This window comes from Pyrus communis, chromosome 7, assembly GCF_041283825.1.
Source record: "Pyrus communis isolate YQ-2024b chromosome 7, ASM4128382v1, whole genome shotgun sequence".
Taxonomy (NCBI): Eukaryota; Viridiplantae; Streptophyta; class Magnoliopsida; order Rosales; family Rosaceae; genus Pyrus; species Pyrus communis.
The window spans coordinates 6,078,975-6,096,488 of record NC_142571.1 but is presented as its reverse complement, the minus strand read 5'-3'; the positions used below and the strand labels follow the sequence as shown (position 1 = coordinate 6,096,488).

General features: G+C 33.2%; 1 protein-coding gene across 1 annotated transcript; it reads right to left on the bottom strand.

Moving 5' to 3' along the window:
* Positions 1 to 2,899: 2,899 nt before the first annotated feature.
* Positions 2,900 to 9,289, bottom strand: LOC137734606 (very-long-chain aldehyde decarbonylase CER1). Its single transcript, XM_068473845.2, has 10 exons — positions 9,082 to 9,289; positions 8,535 to 8,758; positions 8,157 to 8,386; positions 7,124 to 7,343; positions 5,296 to 5,671; positions 5,064 to 5,171; positions 3,871 to 4,071; positions 3,672 to 3,764; positions 3,396 to 3,569; positions 2,900 to 3,313 (listed from the first exon to the last, which is right to left on the bottom strand). Exons 1-10 carry the CDS (start codon positions 9,139 to 9,141, stop codon positions 3,131 to 3,133), a joined length of 1,869 nt encoding a protein of 622 aa, XP_068329946.2. The 5' UTR covers positions 9,142 to 9,289; the 3' UTR covers positions 2,900 to 3,130.
* Positions 9,290 to 17,514: the final 8,225 nt, after the last annotated feature.

The window sequence follows — 17,514 nt, the reverse complement described above, 5'->3', positions numbered from 1 at the left end:
GATATATATTGTATATGTTTAATAAATTTGTCAATATATATATATATATATGTTTCATGCATTACGCAATTTTTTAGTCAAAGAATTGAATAAAGTAGAAGCATGATTTTTTTATTATTTTTTGGGTTCCATAAACCCTAAATATTAAAATCTGAAAATTGACAAGAACGGTTGCCACGGATCAATGATGGTTGAAGCCTTTGCTGGTAGGGAAACCCCAAAAAGTTCCTTTTGTGTCTAAAGGAAAAGGTGGGTTCAAAATTTGGTCTGCCGAGCCCACCAGCAGCTTGGGCTGCTTCTTTTTTAGCCCCAAACCCTAAGCCCTAGACCAAGCCCAATTGGGCTTCCCTTCTGTTTTAGCCCGCACACCGAGCCCCTTCTTTCTCGGCCCGCTGCCACTTGCAGCCATGATCCGAAGGCCAGCCCGCAGCCTAAAGCTGCAGGGCCTTATATAAAGCAGCAGCCAGCAATTTCAGTGCTGGGCTGCCTTTGTTTCTCAGCCCAAAACTATTTTTTGCTTGTTTTTTTTCAGTCTGCACCCATATTTTTGGTGCCCAATTTCACAGTCTTCACAAAACTTAATGAGTTTTGCATGTTTATATTTGATTTGAATATCACAGACAAGTTGCATGTTAGATATGCATTTTCGGTTAAACATCATGAGGAAAATATGCATTAAAAAAATCTAACCTTCAAAGCATGTATGTGGGAATTCATAAGTAGTTGATACAAGTGCATAGGATTGTTTACGGTGACAGCTAAACCCGAGTCTTTCTCATAATTATTTTAATTCTAAAAACGTTTTTCTTCTTTTCTGCCATTATTTTCAAACTTTCAAATTTCTTTTATTGTTAATTTAATCTTTTAAAACATCAAAAATCTCCAATTTTTTATAAAAATTCTGTTTTAATAATTAATCGAGAGTTAGTTTAATTACAAGTTAGTCAAACAATTTTTGGGGACAACGACCTTGCATGAGCGATTATACTACAATTACCTTTTATTTTTGTAAGTATTTTTCAGTAATTTTAACCCTATCTGTGCATGTACTAAAAATCCTATCATTATGTCACAAAAAACGTGTACTTTGAAGTAGAATTATTTGCTAAGCTCTGAACGAAAGTGTTGCGTAGCAGTAAACGTGGTAGAATGAGTGTCATATCCTTAGAGAGCACTATAAAGATAAACTGCACCAAAAATATTTAATGTGAGAAATTTTAATAATATGAAAGGCTTTAAGACACAGTGTTGAAATATAAATCCCATAAAGATTTTACACAAGTAATTATGCTATTGGAGAGTTCTTTTATTAGGTCATAAGCTATGTAATAGTACACTTAGGGATGACAATTCTAACCGTTAAACCCAATAACAGTGGATAACTGTCCGAATGGATTGGATTTGGATATGAAAATTCAGGTATGGTATGGATATGGGGAAAGACCGTGAACTTTATTCGGCTATGGTTTTGGATATGGTTATAGGGGTCCCAAGTCCATATCCGTCCCCGAATCCGACCCGAATATATATTGTGTGTGTGTGTGTGTGTGTGTGTGTATTTGATGTATAATATAATTTTATTCAATTTACCGAACCCTCCCTATACTAATTCATTATGCATGCATCAAACCCTATACTATATTTATTATGCACCAAACATCATGCATGAGGCATACCAACAACCTCATCAATTCAATACTATTATTTTATATATCAATTATCAAATGTTCCAAGTTTATCAGATTCATCTCTCTTCAAGTGTCTCACTGTCAAGAAATTAATTCATTGAATCAATTTGTTTTGTCTTCCTTTCGTATTTGCTTTTGTCCTCTTTTTCTTTTTTATTGGACCAATTTATCATATTGGCTTATCATGAATAGCTTCAAATATATTGTTATGTTTTTTGTAATTGGATGTTGCTATTTAATGATGGAATTAGTATTTACTAAAATTTATAGCGCATCAATTGGATGAATATAATTTTTTTTAATTTTTTTATGAAGATGGATATAACCGATGACCGATTGAAAATCCGTTACCCGGTGGATATGGTTATGGATAATCCCCGATGGTTAATTTGCGGTTATGGATATGGTTAATTTTCATGGTTATGGGGATGGATATAGTATTTCCGTCCTCAAACCGAACCGTTGCCATCCCTAAGTACACTTGTCATTGGCTCATAGCCTAGTTACAATGGAGGGCTAAGATTGATTGAGTTTATTAATTCTCTCTCTCTTCCAACGGTTATAAATGTTTGTACTGATATTGAGCTCATATGCTCAGCATGTATGAATGAGAATCTATGAAATCATTCCTTCTTCTTCCTTTCATTTTTTACCAGAATTATAGCTTATAATTTGAGTTATATTTTTGATAATTAGAGTCGAAGTTCTAACAGGTTTCACTTTCAACATACACATGTAATTCCTTGACATCAAATTTCAATTGGATGGTTGACTTGACAATTTGACATATTGTCAAGATTTTCCTTCCACCCGATATGCCAAAATTTATTGCTTCATTTATGTTATTTTTAATAAATAAATAAAAAAGTTGGATTATTGTTGGTTTGAAAAGAATAAAATAATACTTAAAAATGCTTGCATTTAAGGTAAGACAAGTGAAATGCCTTTGGAAATAGCAAAAATCAAAATATGAAGGCAACTTCAAATTTAACATCTCTTTATCCATGTCAACTTAGCATTTTTTCCATGTTATCTTTGACATCTTGGTTGGGGTAAATGGTATGCCATTTGTTACTATTATGTATATGTGGCATTTTTTACATCTTCTTTGAAGATGGTCTAAGTTGTTGAGATATATATATATATATATACACACACACTTTGGTATATTAAAACCACCAAGTATTAACAAAAGATCAATAACGATCAAATTTTCCCGGTGAATAGTTCGAAAGTGATATCCATTTATATAATATAGAAATACTCATAAACAACAATATGATACGATAATAACATCTAGCTAGCTGTTTATAGAAATATAGCCAGCATTACGACATTATAACGCAACTGAAACAAGGGATAATCATGAATAAATATTATAAGATAGATGTGCACTAAGTAACTTTTTTTTTTATTTTTATTTTTAAATATTAAGCTGCAGATCACTGATTTTTGGTGTGAATGGTACTGATCGTCAGAGGCTGAAACCCATGCACAAGACTTGCTTGCCAAACTTTGTCGATGTTGGACATGGTGTAACCACAGTCATGCTCCTTCCAACCTTCCAAGGCATGCACTATTCCTGCTACTCGCGATGCACTCATCACCCTTCTTGGCAACCAGTTCTGTCGTCGCATAAAAAGATAGGTTTAGCGTTTAGGGTTTCGAGTTTCGGGAAAAATGATGAATAAGTGAATAGAGCTTTACCTCGCAAGCATGAACATTCTCAAGAGATGTGGGAGTCTTCATTGCTGGAGTGTAGTGATAGAAGCAGTCCTTGCGCAATTTTTTGGGTGGGAATTGTGAGAAGGGAACAAATAATGTTCCTTTTGGTGCACTCATCTGTTCTTTCTTGGTCAGTCCATCACCCACTAACCACATCTGCAAATTAATCAATTGGCATTAAATATTATCCAAAATATAAATAAAGATATTTAAATAGATAAAGAGAATTTAGAATTCGGAAAATGCAACAGTTGATACCTTTTGGGAATAACATTTTGCAACAACCAAATTACTTTCAGTGCCTAGTGATTTGGTGAGCTTCAAATACTCAGTCTGATATAATGTAGCTACCTGAGAGATTTACAATTTAGGTTAGAAGATATGAGGAAACATAATCTTACTTACAAGGGATTAGCCACGACATGCCAACATGACAGCATGATATGTATATGTTTACCTGGACACCCTTCTGGCTCAAAGCATGGGCAATGGCATAAGCAACCTTCGTGAGTTTGCCTCTAAGGACAACTTGGGTTGTCCCTTTTGGAATGCTGTTTAGGATTACTGCCACAGCCAAGCTACTTCCATCCACCACCTGGATTTTTAGGTGTGGATGCCTTTGAACGTAGAGACCGCCGTATCTATTCAACTCCTCACCCTTCATATACATATATGGAAATTAAATAAATAAACAACTGTTTGAAATTTGAATAGATAAAATTGGAAATAAATACACTGCGCAGTAATAAATGTGGTCCCAATTCAAGGAGAGAGATTTATACAAAATGGGTTCTCTGTAATCATGTATTATATTTCTATTTATATAACATGCGTATTGAATCAGAATGCTACATTGCATATCAATTTTTGACAATCGACAAATCAACAGTGAAGTGACAGAATCTCTAAATGCGCCAGACAAATGATGACGTTACCGACACGGTACTATATGGGTTGGACCATCAGTGAACTAAAATTTAGAATACCCTACTACAGAGACAAATACTTCTCAATAGACCATGCATTAACCAATATTATTTATATATAGATATAAATACACTGACAAATATTTGAGATAATTATCCATCCCAATTCTATTATTTATTTGGAAGTGAGGATTTTGGTAAAATTAATTAACTTCTGATTGAACAAGAGACTTAGGACTAGTTTAGTATTGGTGTGCTTCTTAAAAAAAATTGTTTTTGTTGTGCTGTGAGAAAATACATTTGTAAAATAAAATTGTTGAGTGTTTTGTAAACCTTTTTTTTTTTTTTTTTTTTTGTAAAAATGCTTTTAACAGAAAAATAGTGTTTGAGTGTTTGGTGAACTTTTGTATAAACTACTGTAAATATATAAAATAATTAAAAAGAATATAGTAGTTAATATAATATAATAATTGTCAAAGAGAATAATATAGAGCAATGATTATAATTTTGTAAAATAAGTGGAGATATACTTAACATTTAAAAATTTCATTAAATGGACACTGATTATTATGCTTTGATAAAAAACACTTTTTTAGAAACATGGTAGACCATGTTTCTGTTTTTCTATTGTCATTTACATTAGTTTTTTTTTAATTAATTAATTTATTTGTTTATTTTTTTTGGTTTTACCAAACATATTTGAGGTTTTAGATTTTTTAATTACCTGATTCAAGAGACCTAGGCTTAAAACCTTGACACCCTTTTCCTCTGCTTCAAGTATGGCGTCCTCAATCAAACCATTGATAGCTTCATTTTGCCATTGCATAAGGTACTGAAATTTACAAATAACAAATTAAATCAGATCTCATTAAATATAATAATTATAATAATAATAATAATAGCAAGAAACACAAGCACAACCAAATTTCATAGAGTAACTAAGGATGGGGCCTCACTTGCAAACTGTACTTGGGAATAGCCCAAGTCTGTAATCTGAGCTTGTCAAAGCGGTGCCTGTCGACAACAAATGTACGGCCGTGAATCCAAGTTATCATCATAGACCACAATGTCACAGGCCACATCAGCCACAAGTACCACGTCCTTGTGTAGGGCCTAGAGGCTAAGGCAGCAAATCCTAGAGGTAGATGATAGATGGACTCGGGTGTGATTAGATGGGTTAGATGGAGGACATCTGGCGATTCCCCCTCCCTCTTGAGTGAAGTTTCATAAAGTGAATCGCTTGATTTGTCCATGGTACCATATACGTAGTCGTAGATTGGCATGAAGAGACAGTAATTGGTCCTGAATTGCGTGTGGTGCAAAGAATGGTATCTGCAATGCATGTCAAAAATTTTAATTAAATACAGAGAGAACTACCATTAGTACCTAAAAAGATTTAAAAAATGGTGACGAAATTTAATTGGGTATTTAGTCATTTGATTATGTAAAGGTATTTTAGTATTATATGTTTTAGAGATTTTTTTTTTTTTTTTCGTAGGATAAGAATTAGGGTCTCTTTTCTCATTTATATTTAAGCCTAAGATTGCTGTTCTGTTTGTTTTAAGATTAGATGTTTGTGAATTGACAATTTTGTATTATTTTACTTTGTTCCAAAACAATACAAAATTGTCAATACGTCTATGCAACTAAAAGACTACATCTTATCACTCATTACTACGGTCTGATGATATTCTTCTTTATTTGGAAGTGAAAAGTTTTAGGTTCGAATTTCATAGATAATAAATTTGATACCAAGTTTGACTACTCATTATATAATTTAATCAAACTTTTTTTTCTCTTAATGTAAAAATATCGATGTATTTATAAAAAAAAAAAATAAAATAAAAAAACACTACATCTTGTCAGCACTTCTCATATAAACACATAAGCAAGAAATTATTCATATAAAGTAATAAATAACTAAAGGCTAACAATTCATGGTAACCAGTAAAATTTGGCAACTCGCTCAAACGTGGACAGTCAAACAAACACACGCAATAAGACTATAACAGTCTCTCACCGTGACAGAAATCTATTTTCTGGTAAAGACATTTATGGCCCGCCCGCCCACCCATTTATTGGGCAATGTCCACAGTTCTATGAAGAAAAATGTTAAAGAGGCTGTTTTAAAATTAAGATTATTCATAGATTTTTTTGTTACCTTACATTTTAACATCAATTTTTATTCTCATTTTATAAAACGTTGTGTTAAAAATATAAAAAGATAGATTCTATGGAGAGTCTCCTTTGCATTTCTCTTCTATCTAATAAATGCAAAATTCAAAAAAAATATCTCTACATATTTTTCTAAGTAACGGGTAATCAAATGATCAATTATGTGTCATAATAAAAAGTAGATAAAATAATATACTTTTCGTGTCCATTAAAAATGTATTATTTACTTTACATATATTATGTAGAGTATCTTTTGAATATATGTTACTTGAAAAAATCTTTAGAGATTCAAAGTATTGTTGTGAGACTTATTAAATTGCTTGCGTAGACATTTTGTACGGCACTTGGATGAGATCAGATATTAGGTGTATATATGTACCATAATTATTCCTCGCGTTATAAAACGATTTCGGTTTTTTATTTTCTTGTGATATTTCTTACAAAAGCAATAAATAACATTAGGACCAGAATAATTTTCAATAAAACTGTGTAAATTTATTATTACTAATTATGTGTATGACATATGCATATTTCCAAGACTCGTATAAAATAATTTTTCCCTATAACCGGTTGTATAAAAATAGTAAATGAGGGCAAAGCGGGACTTACGATGGGGTGTAAAGGAGATACTTGAGAGGAGGGAAAATGGTGAAGAGCCACTTTGGAATGAGCTCAAAATTGCAATGTCCCATGTTGTTCATAAAGTCGATATAAGTTGCATAACCAGCAAAGCTTACGATAGAAGATGTTCCGGTGAGTATAGTTGTCAACAATGGTATAGCAAAGAGTGTGAAATATGAGATGTGCTCCGCAAATGGGTGAATCACAGCTGCACGATACATCAAACAAAAATATACAATCAAAACAATTATTTTCCGCTATATCATTTCACACTGATTTTCTGTTTATATCATTTCACATACATCTAAATCTAAACTATGTATTAACAAAATCTTCTTTGTCAACTAAAAGATGGTGAAAAGACCATTTAATTTTCTATCTTAACAAAAACGTTGTGGGCAATAATGTCATTTCACAAAATCAAAATTTATTGTCTTTCTATTTAAGTCTCATCTACATATGATTTTAGCATGTATCTAATTTTAAAAAATAAAAAATAAAAAATAAAAAATAAAAAACAAAAACTTCTTCCCACTCTCACTTCCACGTTCTCCCTCTCTTCCTTTCTCCTTCCCATTTTAAAAATAAAAATAAAAAATACTCACACACAAAGTGTTTGTGTGCATGCATATGCTAGTTACCTATTAATGAAATCTGCTTTGTCTATCAAAAGAGAATGTAAAAACAATTTGGTCATATATCACAAAATAAAATTATAGATAGTAATGTAATTTCACATAAACTAAATTCTTTATTTCTTCCCTCACCCACATATCTTTATAATATATTTCTAATTTAAAAAATAATAATAAAAATATAAACCTCTCTCACTATCATGTTTTCTCTCTTTTTCTCAATCCCTCTATTTTTACATGACTCTCCGGCTTCTCTCCCCCATATATTTTCTTAAAAAGAGCAGAAAACTGCTTCACACAAGAAATGTGTGAACACTTTCACGTACCAAGAGAAAGTGAAGTATACTACTAATTAACTGGAGGGGGTATCTGGATAATTTTCTTACAAGTGATTGGCTCAGTGACAATGGAGGAATGGTGATGTGAGTGGTAGCGAGAGTATAGGAAATGGTGGTGAAGTGCTCTGTGGAGCCAGTAGTAGAGAAACTCCACTGGACCGGCATGAAGTAGAATCGTTAGAAGAACTCCATCTGTCCTCCAAAATGGCAGGTTTACAGCCCCAGGTAAGTGTCTCCCCAGATAGAATAGAATTGCATTGAACAATATTTGATCATCCCTATACCCAACGAAAAATTAAAAAGAAGAAGATATAATTAAAAGCATTTAAATGGATTGGTTATAAGACATCTTTCTGAGATTGTAATCAGGCAGCGCATCTTTTAGCTAAGAATCCGCTGTCGACTGATGTAGTTCTTTATAGGTACCAGTTTCTTTCTCTGTCGACTTGCTCGAATTCAAGACCCTTGTCAACAATCCGGCCATTGCCCTTGGCCGTCCGATATCGAGAAAGAGAGATCCATAACTGGTTGTGGAGAAACCTCCACAGCATAAATGGAAATATGAGGAAATAAGATAGATCTTTATCTTTCTCATCGTTAACGAAATACGAGTATGCACCATGAATGATCCAAGGAGCCACGACCACATGCTGAAAACCCCAATATCACAAACTTTAAGTTATTAGTACATCAAAGTATATCATGTATCGATAATGTATATACAATAAAAATCTTAACGGGGGAGGTAACAAAGTTTTCTAGTATGGACTGGAGCATAGCATGCATCGAGATTCTTGATTGTTCAGAGCCATTGCATTATTGGCCTCGCAAACCAGTTGTTCATTCACCTCGTTCATACTATGGGGCGGTCCATTTTAAAATTTTCGGTATGTGGCATTGTAGGTACGAGAGAGAGAGAGAGAGAGAGAGAGAGAGAGAGAGGGTGGGAGCTAGGGTTTGTAGAAGGGGAGACCTTAAAGCTTCCAAGAGGAGTCCATGGCCAGTCGGTGAGAATTCCGGGAGTAGTAGCCATATCTTTTTTTTTTTCTTTGCTAATAAAGCTGGCTGCTTTGCACGTTGACAGTTTTAGCTTTGGGTATGTGTATATATAGTAGTTTGTCGATGCTACGTGAGAGTTTTTGTTGCGAAGTTGGAGCAATGATTACATTTATTTATTGTGTGCGTAGCCGTGCCTAAAATGCAAGGTTTTTAATTCCATTCAGATATTTTTATAGACTAAAATTACAAATTAAATTATGTGTCATCAATCGGAATGAACTCGTTTATTAACGTGTAAGTCATAATTTAATCATCAACTTCCATATCATTTAGTTTACAAAATTTTATCTACAAATTTAGTTTGTCTAGCATTCTCATTTTGTAAAGAATTTTGAAAAAATCGGCGAAGATGTACGCAAAGTCCAAAAGCAAGGTGGCTGTCAAAGTGGTTATGGAGTTGGAGATAGGTTGTGAAAATTTATTATATGCAACGATGGTTGTAATGTACATTAATGGCACGCACTTGCCTTATATAATGTCATACACTATTTTATATTTTCATTGTATTATGTAAGAAAATAAAATACAAAGTTAATAGGGTAAGATTTCTATCTGGTAAACAGTTCTGTTTGCCATGTTCGTATTATTTTTTTTATCAAAATCATCATTTTAACAAGTCATACCATGTCAAAACCTATTAGGTTACAGGGTTTATAAATTTAAACCCAAACCCATCCGTTAAAATTAACAAGTAACTCGACTTGACCGTTTGCACCAATTACGAACAACATAATATTACTACTAATGTTAAAAAAATCGGTGAAGATGTACGCAAAGTCCAATAGCAAGGTAGCACAAAAAGTGGTAATGGAGTCATGGAGACAGTTTGTGAAAATTTATTATATGCAACGATTGTTGTAATGTACATTAATGGTACGCACTTGCCTGACATTATTTTATATTTTCGTTGTCTTACGTAAGAAAATAAAGTACAAAGTTAATAGGGTGAGATTTCTATCTGGTAATCAATTTTGTTTGTCACGTACGTATTGTTTTTGTGTCAAATTAATTATTTTAACATGTCATGTCAAAACCTATTGAACCCAAATCCAACCGTTAAAATTAACAAGTAACTCGACTTGACCCGTTTGCACCTATTAATGACAATATAATATTACTTAATAAATAACCAAATGAAAAAAAACTTTGGGTTATCTGAAAAGGGAAGTGTTATTGACATTAAAAAAAATATAGAAAGTTTGGAATGTAGAATGAGAAATTTGAAGTGCCAATAATAATTCTCATCTGAAAATACTAAACATTAATGTATGAATTCGCAAGTTCTTTTTTACTACATATCTATATGTCACGTAAATTTTACTTCAAAACAAGTCTTTCAAATATTGTTTTAAAATCTGACTTAGGTGCTAGGCGGTGGCTGACCACTAGGATGAAGCCACAATCCGGAGGAAAACCGAAAAATGGATTAGGCGAGCGCTTGAGAAAGGATGAACGGAGAGCTGCAATTGGTTCCAACGATGAAGAAGAGATTCAAGGAAGAAGAAGAGTTCCCACCCCATGCGACCTGTCAACTTTCATCTTTTTTTGTTTTTTTTGCCTATTGTTCAATCTAGTTGCGTAACATGGGTTGAATGTGAATTTGGATTTGGTGTGGCACCCTCCAGCTTAACTTCTGTGTCTCGCTTGTCATCCACGTGATTGACTAGGGATGCAACAGTTCGGTTTAGAAACGGAAATATTATATTCATCCTCATAACCATGAAAATTAATCATATCCATAACCGCAAATTAACTATCGGGGATTATTCATAACCATATCCACCGGGTAATGGATTTTCAATCGGTTATCAGTTATATCCATCTTCGTAAAAAAATTAAAAAAAATTATATTCATCCAATTGATGCGCTATAAATTTTAGTAGATACTAATTCCATCATTAAATAGCAGCATCAAATTACAGAAAACATAACAATATATTTGAAGTTGTTCATGATAAGCCAATATGATAAATTGGTCCAATAAAAAAGAAAAAGAGGACAAAAGCAAATACGAAAGGAAGACAAAACAAATTGATTCAATGAATTAATTTCTTGACAGTGAGACTCTTGAAGAGAGATGAATCTGATAAACTTGGAACATTTGATAATTGATATATAAAATGATTCAATGAATTAATTTGGTTGAATATAACAATAATTGTATTGAATTGATGAGGTTGTTGGTATGCCCCATGCATGATATTTGGTGCATAATAAAGATAGTATAGAGTTTGATGCATGCATAATGAATTAATATAGGGAGGGTTTGGTAAATTGAATAAAATTATATTATATATCAAATATATATATATATATACACACACAATATATTCGGATCGGATTCAAGGACGGATATGGATTGGGGACCCCTATAACCATATCCAAAACCATAACTGAATAAAGTTCACGGTTTTTCCCCATATCCATACCATACCCGAATTTTCATATCCAAATCCAATCCATTCGGATGGTTATCCACGGTTATCGGGTTTAACGGTTAGAATTGCCATCCCTATGTTTGACACTATTATTTTTCTTAAAATTTATTATAAATTCATACCAGGTTCGAAAAATATTCCGTATAGTGCTACAGATTTGTACTCACTTGAACTTTCATCTCATACCATTAAATTCACTAAAGTACTAAATCAAAAATTCTAATATTTTTGTAAGTTATATGTCAAATAATAAGCTTATTCAGATAATAAACCCAAATTTCAATACAAGTATAGTTTTTTAAGTGTAGATAGGCACTTATTTATATGATATATAATAAATTTACTTAAATCGGCCTAGTCCGCCTGGGCACTAGGCCCTAGCCGGCCATCGGACTAACGTTTAGCGTCTTTTAGAACGTTGACTTCAAGTATTACATACCCAAAATAAGAGGTTAGTGAAAACAAATCAGTATATTCTCGCACAATATTAAATGTTAAGGATTTATGAAATGTTTTTTATTTTCAAATTTGTAGAGTATTTCAAAATAACCTTTCTCTTAATAGGTTGAAACAGGTACCCGCAAGTAGACCTAAATTAATGTTATTAACGGGTTGACTCGATAAAAATCCGACTCATTAAGCTTCAATATGAACCCTTATTTTTCTATGTCATTTCGTGTTGGGTTAACGGATCGTGCATGTAATTATAGGTCTACTCCTATTACAATCGGTCATGCTAAATAAAAAAGAATAATATTTCTCTCATTTCTAGTAAAGAGGAAAGTTCTTGTTCCCCTCAAACAAGCATTATATTATCGTACAAAAGGTATAGTTAGATCTGTTTATTCCTTTTATCATGAGAGTCAACATCGAGAGTTTGATGATCTATGTAGGTGCACTCAGACCTGGCATTCATGTCGTGTTTTTCATGTTCGTGTCGTTTTCGTGTCATACGCAATATCTTAATGGGTCGTGTTGTGTAACACCCGTTAAAATAAACAGGTAAAATGACCCGACCCAAAATTGACAAGTATATATTTATATAATTTTCTTTTAATTAATGTAGAAGTGTAAAAAATATAGAAAAAATATACAAACGCTCGTAATGACAATCCTTACAACTTTCGTAAAGAGCTTACTTTTGAAATTCGCCACTATAATCATATAAATCGTAGATCAAAATTTAACCATTGATAGTTGTTTACATTGACACTTCATTTTTCTCATCAAATTTTGTTTTTTCGGATTTTCTGTTTTGAAAACATGATCTATTAGAGGATGCATGAAGATGAACGGTTTGGATCATTGATATTATGTTCAAAGTTTTACGGTTAGTGAAAATATTGCTTGATGTTTATAAAGTTTCTACAAATTATATGACATCGACTCATATTTCAGTTAACCGTATCAAAACGTGATATCAAATATCTGAACCGTTCATCTTCTTACATCCGCCAGATGATCATGTTTTCAAAAAAGAAAATTTTAAAAATGAAATTCAATAAGAAGAATAAAGCATAAATGACAATCGACGGTTAAATATAAATTTAAGGTTTATGAATTATAGTGTTGGATTTCGAAGCTGACCCTTTCATGAAAGTTGTAAAGCTTGTCACTATGAGTGATTGTGTGTATATATATATATATATATATATATTTTTTTTTTTTTTTTTTTTGCATTTTTTACACTTCTATAATTATTATTATTAATTTTACCCTCAAATAAAAAACATTATTCATGAGGGTTTGGAGGATTTTAAAAATCTAAACGATAATGTAAGTGTAACCATTATCTACTTGTGGAGGAATAATGATGAATCACAAGTGTTTATATGTTCTTTCACATTTTTCATACTTGTATGCATGTCTTCTTAGTTCTTGCCTATACAAATACTATACTAGTTTATTTTAATTTTGGACAACAACATGTTAAGTAAAATTTATCCTAGTAATGATAATAAGGAACTCTCATAATAAAAATAAATAATGACTAAAACCTTTTTTTTTTTAACTTATATAGAATAATAATACAAAACTATATATTTAACATAGAATATATTGTATATATTTGTCACATTCCGACCCGGGGCGGACCACTTCCCGGCCCCGACTCCACCGTAGCACGATATTGTCCGCTTTGGGCCCCGACCACACCCTCACGGTTTTGTTTCTGGGAACTCACACGAAAACTTCCCGATGGGTCACCTATCCTGGGATTGCTCTCGAGCGCTTCTCGCTTAACTTCGGAGTTCCTACAAAACCCGAAGCCAGTGAGCTCTCAAAATGCCTCGTGCTAGGTAGAGATGGGAATATACATTTAAGGATCACTCCCTTGGGCAATGTGGGATGTCACAATCCACCCCCCTTAGGGGCCCGACGTCCTCGTCGGCACACACGCGGCCAGGGTTAGGCTCTGATACCAAAATAACACAACCCGACCCGGAATGTCCACTAGGACCCCAAATCGAGCTGTGTTGGCTTCGTCACCTTCCTGGTGTCGACCAACACAGCTCGATTTGGGGTCCTAGTGGACATTCCGGGTCGGGTTATGTCATATTAATATGGCTATTGTATTTTATAATAAATCTTATAGTAATTAAACTTTAAAATTATCAAAATAATTTTTTTTCCTTAACGGGTCAAAACCGGTTACCCGCGTGTATACCCGTTAAGAACCTGTTATTAACGTGTTCTTAAGAAGTCACCCGATAATGACCCGATTAGTTATTGTGTTGACCTGAAATCCATTATTTTCGTGTCGTGTCAAAAACTGTCGGGTCTAGGTGCACTACATGCACTATCGGTCCTCCTAAATAAAGTTACCACTTGTGTTAAGCGCATTATATTCATGTTCGGGTGCACTACATGCACCTTCTCAGGGCCATTTCTGTTTATCGCCATTTAAAACCATCTTTTATAAAAATTATTTGATTTGAAAATATTGATTCACCTATATACGTAAGGGTCATGGTTTATTTTGGTTCTCCTAAAATTCTCACTCTTCTAAAAATTTAAAAATGATAACTATATATGTGAAATTGAAGTTTGACATCATGATCCCCAAATTCAAGTTTTTTTTGCAATTGAAACTTCTAAGTTTTTTTAGAGTTGGTTGACATATTAATTTAAAGATTATTATTTTTATCCAAATTTCAAGTTTGTTTTGAACAATTAATCATAATGTAAAGTTCGTCTTGACATATTACAAGATGTTTAGGTTGTTATCCTATCAACTTTGATTTGGTAAAAAGAAAATTTGATATTAAATTATTATTATAATTTTTGTGTAGCTTAACTCAATGGTATAAAAAAAATATTGTTGTATGAAAGATATTTGGTTTTTTCACTTAAAATGCAGCGTATGTACTGTTTTCTAAAACCTAGTATACGTACACGTTGAGGACTCTGATCTTGGAGGACCATTTAAGCCCTCCCCTCTCTTTACTTCTCCCACCTGTTTTTCTGTTGGTCCCCTTTGATTTGGTCTATTGCAGTCTGCCGTTGAGACACATCCCACGTGGTCGATCTGATAGCGGATACTGGGGAATTACACAGTCCATCATCTCCTTTATGTGTTTCATTGTGTTAGAAACTTAATATTTGGATATTAGTATTATTAATATTTAAACATGAAATATTCAAGTGAATGAAAATTAAAGTGGAAAAGTGGGTGAGGTGAATAGTACCTTTTAATTTTAAGGAAAACTAATAAAAATTGGTAGCATGTGCAACTGCTTTTTTAATTTTAAGGAAAAATAATAAAAATAACTTGAAAACTTTGAGTTTTAACGATAAGAACAAAATAAAGGGTAAGGTGAATAGTACCAGGTTTGACTTTGTAGTGTAAAAATGTGGTTTTCCGTTAAAGTGAACAGTATCGCGGATTTTTCGTTAAAACTCCCCTTTTATTGTCATGAAAGTGGTCATGGGATGAGCATACCGGTTAATCTCGTTGGAATTTAAACAAGAATATAATTGCCTATTTGGAAAGACACATCAGTTGAACAAAGGGCATTAACAATGTGTGGTATCAGACGTCCCCTTTGTTTGAACCACTTGAATACATGAAGGGTTTTCTCTAGCTTTTTGACAAGGTTGGGATATGATTGCTAAACACAAGGTTGCATCCTTTGTCTTTTGGAAACAGAGCATCTTTGAAAAGATAGCATATCAATGCCTATAAATAGACTACCAAGTAAAGCATTTTAGAGGTAGTGTCGCATTCATAAATCAAATAGAAGTTAGAGTATATTTATTGTCTGAGAAAGTGAGCGTTTAAACACTTTTAATTAGCTGTTCTTTGTGAATTGGAGTGTTACTTCCTCAACGAGAAAGATCATTGTATCCTGAGAGACATTTGGCAACACAAACCTTGAGGCACCAGTGAAGGGCAATCTTGTCTTAAGGCTATAAAACCAAATTCTAGCCTCGATTTCTTCAGGCTCTTCTATTCCTTGTTCTTCTTGCATTTGTAAAGATTTTATTGTATATGTGTTGTTTAATAACTTATAATAACATACATAGCAGTTGTTTCAAAGCTTTTTTCCAACACATTGTTTTTGGCCTAACCATCTCCTCGAAATGTGATTCCCAATTACCTCATGCGTGATGAGTGGGCATAGCCTTAGCTAAATCCCCCTAAATGAATAAAATTAATTACCATATTCTCAAAACCTATAAATATGATAGAGCACTTAATACAAAGTATTAAAAAAAAAAAAAACATTAAGGGATACTTAACATTATGGCTTGGTCGTCCAACTACTAGCGTAATCTATCCTTAAACCAATTAAAGAAAACCTTGCCCGTGCTGGAAAACGAGAGGGCTTAGAAATTTACAAGATTGATATCATGTAGTGGGGGACTATGTTTTATCACCAGCATAAACTATGATGTATGCTCGCCATACACTTAATCATCAGTCACGTGTCATTTCACTTAATCTTAGTTAATATTTTTTTACAAAATTGAATAAGTAACATTTAATGTGAAAGTTAACTAGAGTTAGATGAAATGACACATGACAAATGATTAGATATATAATGAGCATACACTATAATTATGGTAGTGAGCAAAAATACTCCCCAACTAATAGTACTGACAACCATAATCTAATGGCTTACAACTAGAAGTTATGTTTGAGCAACAAAGTAAATTCCAAGAACAACCAAGATGAAGTGACCTGTAACTCCAAATGGCCCTAACCAAGTGGTCCATAATCTAAACATGACATCGATAATCTATGGCTTACAACCAGAAGTTCTGTTTGAGTGACAAAATAAATTCTAAATAGCCAAGATGAAGTGACCTAACCAAATGGCCCTAACCAAGTAATTTATACAAAATGGTCCAGCTCCAGCTCTTCCTTATGAAAATGGTAAGAGCACATGATTGGTCCAAAAAACCAGTTGTTGGAACCAAATTTTGCTGAATAAGAATGGTTTATCTCAGCGAAGTCGATGTACTTCGCCCACTGATTCTGGAAAAAGATGGTGGCATCGTTGATCCATTTTGTTAGCTTCGCAATGGGGGCTGTTGTGTCCATGATCAAGCTTCTGAGTAGCGTATTCTGATCCATCTTACTCTAGCCCTAGAAAATCATGGTTCCACACCAATCCAAGCCTAAGACGTCGAGGTCTGGTCCAAGATATGAATCCAACCTAGACATATCAACGTTCGTGGTCCACAAATATAGAAAGTTATGGTGGTCCAGAGAAATATCACATTACAAGATTGAAGTGGCCACAAAATGAAGGTTTTCGAAATGGATCCCTTGATCAACACACAAAACTTCATATTCTTGTAATTCTTTAACTTTCTTAGTCTAGATTTTTATTTCCGATTGGTGGCCTTTTACTTTTCAAATTCTTAGATCGTGTAAATTTATTGATTTCAGCTTTATTTGTTGG

What these genes read in the sequence shown, in the direction of transcription:
- LOC137734606 (XM_068473845.2), bottom strand. Translation starts at nt 9,141, where the DNA reads ATGGCTACTACTCCCGGAATTCTCACCGACTGGCCATGGACTCCTCTT. An exon ending in TGTCACTGAGCCAATCACTT is followed by an intron (nt 7,344 to 8,156) that starts GTAAGAAAATTA and finishes TGTATCGTGCAG; the next exon opens with CTGTGATTCACCCATTTGCG. An exon ending in TATCTCCTTTACACCCCATC is followed by an intron (nt 5,672 to 7,123) that starts GTAAGTCCCGCT and finishes CATGCATTGCAG; the next exon opens with ATACCATTCTTTGCACCACA.